The sequence below is a fragment of the Poecilia reticulata genome, chromosome 10 (genome assembly GCF_904066995.2).
Source record: "Poecilia reticulata chromosome 10, P_reticulata-male-v2, whole genome shotgun sequence".
In the NCBI taxonomy this organism is placed as follows: domain Eukaryota; kingdom Metazoa; phylum Chordata; class Actinopteri; order Cyprinodontiformes; family Poeciliidae; genus Poecilia; species Poecilia reticulata.
In genome coordinates, this window is record NC_088839.1 from 25,675,140 (window position 1) to 25,683,071 (window position 7,932).

At 37.4% G+C, this 7,932-nt stretch overlaps 1 protein-coding gene across 16 annotated transcripts in view; it reads right to left on the minus strand.

Moving 5' to 3' along the window:
• The window catches only part of map7d3 (MAP7 domain containing 3), a 34,991-nt gene extending 27,570 nt beyond the window's left edge, over nucleotides 1-7,421 (minus strand). For 15 of the 16 annotated variants that reach the window (XM_008420705.3, XM_081611757.1, XM_008420701.3 and 12 more), the window contains exon 1: nucleotides 7,262-7,420. In XM_008420705.3, the coding sequence (XP_008418927.1) occupies nucleotides 7,262-7,406 (145 nt within the window). In that variant the 5' untranslated portion in view covers nucleotides 7,407-7,420. Of the gene's footprint in view, nucleotides 1-7,261 lie in introns of all 16 variants that reach the window. The other variant, XM_008420692.3, reaches the window with a different exon arrangement.
• Between the last annotated feature and the right edge of the window lie 511 nt (nucleotides 7,422-7,932).

Sequence of the window (7,932 nt, forward strand, 5' to 3'; positions counted from 1 at the left end):
TGACAAACATCTTAGAATAAGATGCACACAGCTCTCCAGGGACGCATCTGTCATTTAAGAATAAAAAAAGCTTTAAGGAGGCGGAGGAGAGCGTTTCCTAAGCGAACTGGAGAGAGCCAGGTGTGCTCATAGAAATGAAGAGAGTCAATGAGAGGAGCTCCCTCTTAGCGCCATCACTATGGAGATCTGCACACATTTACATACATCTACTGATGATAAGACAAAATGCCAACTCTTTAAAACATCTCAAGCACATTCTGGAAGCTGACCTCTCTGGAGGCTGGTTTCCATGCCGACCAACGGCTGTAACCAGGCAGAATATTCTCTCTGCTGAGCAAAATGATGCTGGTCTATGATTCAAATTTAGTTTACAGTTCTTATCCGATTATCGTATATAACTGAATAATGTAACTGATCTCAGCTCCGTTTGCCTTAGGAATAAGGAATAAGGTGCCGTCTATTAATGTTTGCATTTTTAGCAACTTTGGGTCATAAAAGATGGTGGAGCAGACCAGACACTGATTGATTAAAGTCAGAACTGCACTGAGCCAAAGGGCTTCATAAAGCGGGCAATAAAGACCACCAGGGGGCAAATGATGACCCAGCCGCTCAACTCTGCAGCCCGGACATAAAAAAAAAAAAAAGCAGAAAACATACAAAACAGGAAACAAGCCAGTTTGTATTACAATAGTCTGAGTCAACTGTAACAACATCAACAGTAGTATTTTAATAGCCTCAATCAGACACCGAGTGAATCCATGTATGAAAAATTCAAAAGTCAGACGAGCCGGTTTGTTTTGTTTTGCTTGTTTTTCAGCTGTGCTCCATATTGTGCCCTGCAGCAAGTTGCAGCTAAATTGCTCGTTGCTCAGGAAGTGTCTGAACTGCTAAATATAAGGGTGGACCTTGTGGTATTTAGAACTTTAAGTGGACACACTTTTGTTCAACTACGCGTCGTCACAGGATGAATATGCAGACCAAAATACCTGCAGGCGACGTTTAAAAATATATGTGTATATTTTTCCTGCATGTTAGACCATATATTTAGCATTTAAAAACCACCGTCAACAGACGAAACTTTAGAACAACAATCCAATCCATTTTTTGCTCAGTAGGGCTGAAAGTATCTCAATTAGAGAGCTGTTGTTATATTTGAAGGAAATAACTATTTTACCGTTCCAGCTTGGATTAGAAAAAAAAAAATCCACCTTTTCGAGCAGTTTGCTCTTAAATTTAACGTCATTTATTGTATCTCAGAACTCCAGACATTTCATTGTCAAACATTTTATTTGCCCAAAAGAAGGAAATTATATTCTCCGATTGTATATTCTTGTAATAAATGAGCACACATTTTGTTTTCAACAGAGCTGGGAGCCCAACTAGTTCAACAGTTACAAACTAGCTAGTATTCGTTTGGGTAATGGAAAATTAGGGAATTTGTCACTAGAAATGTAGAAATATGCTTGAGTATAAAATCTAAACTGCTCACAGAGTGCTCGCAGTACGCCTGAGTACGTTGGAGCAGGTTTGAGATTTTGCCCCAAAACTGCTTAAAAAGTAAATAAGAAAAAGAAAACATCTCAAAAAGAAACTGTGGCTAAAAGAGGAAAGCTGACATCACTAGTTTGGCAGTATTTTGGATGTGTAAAACAAAAAGCTAATCGATAATTATTGATACGGGCTGATATAAAATGCTTACATGGTGATATGTTTTCCAGCCATATTTCCCTGCCTTTCTTAAAAACCCTTTGAATTACAATCTTTTTTATTTCTCTTTAAAGCACATTAACATGGGCCTCCACAACAATAGTTTGACATTATTCCATTCGAGCAAAACTTCTTAAAATTGGCCTTTAAACGTTAGACCCAACCAGAACTGATCACAATCTGGCCCAGAGTGCTGTGGTATTTTGAAACCATTGGCCAGCATTGAAAATGTACCTAAAATATTGATCATCATCAATTATTTAGGGCCAAACGGCAAATGAGGAACATTTATAAGTATTTTATTTCACCGTTTCCTGGGTTTGCTCTGAGTGCGATGGCGAGTTGCTAAGCTGGATATTTCCTTTTTCAAGGTTTGGGGTAATTTGCATGCACACAACCATCTCAAGGTCAGGTGACCCACAGAGAGAGGAGGGGAGGAGAGGGGTCAGGTTTCTACCCAGGTCAGGAGGGCAACCCGATTTCTTTTTTTGATTTTAACAGAAGTGGAGTGTCATGAAACCTGGTATAAGCATGTGAGATCTGTTAACATATATCCTCAATTATATCTAAAATAACTAAAATATTCTTCTGCAGCACCAGAAATAAAATCTCAAACAACCAACCATCTCTAATGTTGTCACCTTCAGGATCTCAGGTCAGATGACACTGCAGATAAAAGCTAACTCACACACACACTCACTCACACACACACACACACACAAAATCTGCTATAGGATTACCAAGGCCTGTTTATGCAACTGTAAGCCTCGGCTATTTGCAGTATAAGAAGGAAGTGATGACACATCACAGTTTGATAGCGTTCTCTCCTCCAGGTTCACCTCTTTTTCTTACAGATGCATTTATCATTTTTATTCAGGTATCCTGCTTAATCAACACAATTTCTAACTTTTCTTTCCATGTACTTCTTTGTAAAAGAGCAGAATCCATTTTTTGTTTTTCAAAGGAGCCAGCATAAATGTTGTCAACCTGGAACCCTGCAGAAAAACAAAACTATTTGAAAAATGACTTATCAGGACTCATATTATAATATGACTGCATACTTCAACTTTCCCATCTGTCTGAGATTTATGTCCAAGATATCTCCTAAATGCACAAAGGGGCAAAACTGCAGATCTTCGCTACCAGTAGCTGTTCCTAACAAATAGATTATCTGTTTACATTCCTGCTGTTCTTCGCGCAGATCTCCATTTTCCTTCATATATCCTGTTTTATTAACAAACTATATATATAAAAAAGACAGTCTGTGCAGTGCAACTGAATTAAATGCACCTTTCCATATAGGACCTATTTTTAATATTTATTAATGCATAGTTTCTTCAGTTTTATTTTTGGTAGCTCCTAAGATTTTCTTTTTTAAACTTGTATTGAAATTGAATTAAATGGTTTTATTTTGCGTTTCTGATCCACTGAATGTTTTCCAATGTGGAACAAATAATGGAGGATTTTTTTTTTTTTTTTACATAAATAATATTTTAGATAAATATCTCTTTAGGTACAGTGAAATACAGCAGCAAAGTCCATGAACTCTTGTAATAAATATTCATACAAGGAAAAAAATAGTAAAACAATATTTAGATGTATACAGCGACATTTATCAAGATATTAAATCAGTTAAACTAAACTGAGTCACATATTAGTGGTCTGTGCATCCAGATTTGTTACATGAAAATTAAAGAGAAATAGTATAAACAGTTAAAGAGATATTGAAGGGCAAAATAAATATAAAATCATCATTGCCACATAACCTTATATTACTTTAGTGATGATATACAAACAAACTGACTTAGTTTGCAATTCAAATTCTTGTGTGTGTTCATATAGGTACATGCACTGATCTAGCCTAGGCTATAAACTTAAATAATCAAAAATATAAGTAGGAAAATAAAAACATGACTCAAACGTCAATTAAAAAACAACTAAAAGTAGAAACTGAGATTTTCTGCTTTTGGTCTATTCATTTATTGTCTGTGTAAGCTTGTATTTTCACATGCAGCTGTGCGATTTCCTTCAAACTGCAGGGTAAATCTTCTCCTTCCTCACATTCTTGTGGAAGAGACAATGCCCACGAGTCGGATTCCTTACATTATTTTATCACTGACAGTCCTCTAGTCTGACTGAAGGTCAATCAAACGACTCGTTTTTTAATTCCTCACAAAGCCAGAATTCCGGCACGCAACTCTAAACTCAGAGGACATTTTCATAAAACCACAGAAATGGGTGGACGCAAATTCCAGATAGAAAATACTGACTGGAAAAGTGAAGGGGGAAACAGGAAGATCAGCTCTAAATGCGGTCCACTTGAAGCCAGGAGTAAAAAAACGTGCCTACACCCAAATTGGGTATGCAGAGAACTCCCTCATACCCTAAAAATCGCTCGAACACACGAGCCCGATTGCTGCTGCAGCCATAACAAGCTGAGCATTCATGCCCACAGATGCAAACGCAGTAAACATCCAAGAGCTCAGAAAAGCAGCGATGAAAAGCACTGATAGAGACTGCTGCTTCAGTCTACCCACATGGATCCGCATCCAAAAAATGCAGGGATTCTTTTGCTTAACAAAGCAGGTTTCTGACCATGAGACCAAACCCAAAGTAAGATCAACGACACAGTCACACTAGGGAAAAATAAATATAGAGAAACAGACATGCAACGATCCGACTGAACTGGACAATTCTTCCCTGAGTGGCAATTCATGTCCTGAAAAGCCTGATTCTTTTAATTAAATATAGATATAATTGATAAAATGCACAAAACATTTGAACTCTCACCATTTTCAGGCAATAAATGCATCAAACAGCATATGCTTTGATGCATTTTTTGAGGATAATAAAATAAATATAAAAAGATCAGGTATGTATGATTTGATGCAATCGTTGGGATTATCTTTGTTTTATGTTACTCTACAATTTACTACCTCTTTCAAACAATCTTAAACACATTTTATTATAGATTTGGGGTGCACCAATTGCAGTTTTCTGGCCAATCGCCGATTACGACCTTTAAAAAGCCACCCTGCCGATTCCGATATTGGTCTATACCATTTTTTTTTTTTGTCTAAAATGCAAACTGCAAAGGTAAGACATGGCCTAGTGGACCAGTCTGTCAGTCAAGCCTCCCTCACAGCAGAGCAGAAGAGGACAGTGGCTGATTTTCTTGTTGAGGTAGACAAGATCGGCTTCACGTGCAACTATCTGCCGATCAAGGATCTCCCTAAATTAAGGAAGTCAGCTGGCTGATAAATCTGACTGGAGATGCACAATATAATGACACTAACACATCAGTATTGGCCGATATTAGTGAACATCTTGATGCTGTTTGTTTCTGGAGGGGAAGTGGAGGAGGTTGGTCAAGTAGTGTTTGTTCATTACATGACAAAGATGGTGATGCAGCAAAAGATTATGGGAAGTTTAACTGAAGCAGCCGTGATGTCAGCGGTGTGGTTGTGTTTTTTCAGGTGTCTAAAAGTTTGTGAAATATGTATATCAGTAAATATTGGTTATCGGCTATAGCAGCAATATTAAAATGTTCATTTTTGCTGCATCCCTACAGTCCAGAGAAAACTTAAAAATCCATCATCAGTAGATCAGAGCACAAAGAAAAGCATGATCTCAAATAAATAGCAACACATCAATTGATCAGACAAAGACCATAATCGATTATTTTCTTCTTGTTTGGCTCCGATTAGTGATCTGAGGCCCAACACTGAAAAATATTAACCTTTTGTTGCATTTATAACATGCACCAAATCTAAAAAATCCAGACATTTCTGGACGTTTGGGTAGTGGTGGAGAGGAGATGAGTAGAGCTTGTGAGTCTTAAGTCTGGTTTAGACGGCAAGATTTAAGAATTGTCGGCCGATTCTCCAAACATCTGTGACCACAGAGCTGTTAAAAGTACAACAGGTTCGATCCGGGCAGGAGCAACACGAACCGATTCCAGTCACGAACATCGCGATTCCAGAGGATAATCCATAAAACTCCCAACATAGTGGGAATTTAGAATAACAAAACACGATGATGTAGAAACAATAGTGATAGTTTGTGGAGTCATTTTAAGAGATAAAAGACGTAACAAAAAGAAAAGGCGTTGGATAAAAGACGACGGGAGCAGCCGCTCTATTTGCAGCACTATGATTTTGAGGTGACTGTGTTTTTTCATAGTTAACATTTTTAACTAAATAAACATAATAATGACCTTTAGATTTAATAATAAACATTTCCACATATCATCTCTGATATCCACTGGACTCTCAGTTGCGCGATATGTCACCGCGCTTTCTGATTGGTTACCTCAGCAGGTCGTATTCTCGTTCCCACTCAGGGAAAATCCCACAGGCTGCGATAAAAGGGCCAAGATAACCCAAATTGGGCATATTCAGGATTTAGTGGGAACACCAATATGCAGAAGCCTTATCTGACTGTTTACTCCCCCCATCCCGCAGCAAAATTTTCCAAGTCTTGACCGGTCCGTGGTAATAAAAAGGTTGAGAAACACTGATCTATACCATCTTTTTGGTATAGAGATACCAAATAGATGGTATCTCTATTTCTCTATCAACTAACCTGCTAGTTATTGGGGAGAAACAACCCAGAATCAGCAGGTCAGACATCATTAAAACAGATTTGAACTAATTTTTAATGTAGAGCAGTTATTTAAAAAAAAAAAAAAAACAGCTCTACATTTAAACTCTCCAATCAGAGACTGATTCTCCAGCTTTTTACTGAAATTCAGGTCAGCCATTGTTGATGTTATCCACCCTTATGAGTGGAGGGGGTTATGCCATATGCCAACAAAACAGACACAACTGACCAGCATTACAGGAGCATGAAGGAGGGGAATCATGCAGCATAAAGCACTTTAAAGCAGGAAGCTGCTAAACTGCTGATTTACCATGTGCCTACTGGTTTGTAGCAGTAGGACCTGGCACTGAGCCACTCAACTTGCTAAAATTTTAAAAATGAACTGAAATGAACAATTATTTACTATTGACAGAATTTATAAAGGAAGAAATAGATAAGATAGTTTGGTATTTACAAGCAGTTAGCTAGCTTCGTCTGTAATTCTTATGTGTCAGTAAATCCATGGCACGTTGTTATCTAACATAAATAGCGCAACAACCAATTAATTTATAAAACAAAGTAAAAACAGAGAGTCATAAGCTAATACTGCTATTCTGTCGTTATGTGTCATCCGGCTTCAAACTACAAACATCAAGTTGCATCGGTGGCTAACATTAATTACAGGAACTTTTACAAAGTAGCTAGTTTAGCTTTTATAAAGTTAATAACGTCAACCAGACGGGTGTTTATGTCAAACCAACGTTTAGCTTTAGGTGGAGAAGTTGCAGATTTGTCTGCGTCCATTGTAAGCAGGTGACCGAACTGAGAGCTAACGTTTACTAGCCAGGAAAGCTTGCCGCTCAAACAGCCCGGTAAACGGCCGCGGCTGTCTGGAAACATCATAAACTCATTACCACGACGAACGGCACAAACAGGTCTAACAACAACAAGCTAATGTTTTATTTTCGCTTACCCATCTGGGCTCTCAAGCCTTTGAGCGTCGTAGCACTCTCCGCCATTTCTATGAAGTTTTCCTTCTCTGTTTTTTTTTTTTCTACACCAGGGGCGCGCAACACATCGCAGCCGGTTGGACTCGGACACCGCGGGGACGTGGACATCAAAGACGGTTGAAGGAGAGGCCTCACTCTGACCAATTTACGGAAAAACCATTAAACAAAATATGGGCCGAACTTTTCCTAATGTGGTTCCATGTGAATTTATTTCATGGACAGCAGTCACTGAAGTTTATTTCAAAACGGATATAATATGCTAAATAATATGCAATTTTGATTTAAATAAATAAGCAAAAATTAAAAATAAAAGATTGGATAACAGTTAAAGCATTGCATTGTAGCTCACTTTTCGTTTCACTTTTCGTTTCTATATATATATATATATATATATATATATATATATATATATATATATAATGTGAATTATGAAAAAAGTAATGGGAATTAATGTGATAACTAATTTTCAGAAAAATGTGACTATATTGTATGTCATGTTTTTTGGTACTATACTATTTTTTATATTATAGTATTTATATTACTATCATTTTTATTATTATGTACTCTTGGTACTTTTTGATTTTATAGCAAGTCTACGGTTCTTCTCCTAAGCATTTCATTCCATTGTGACTTT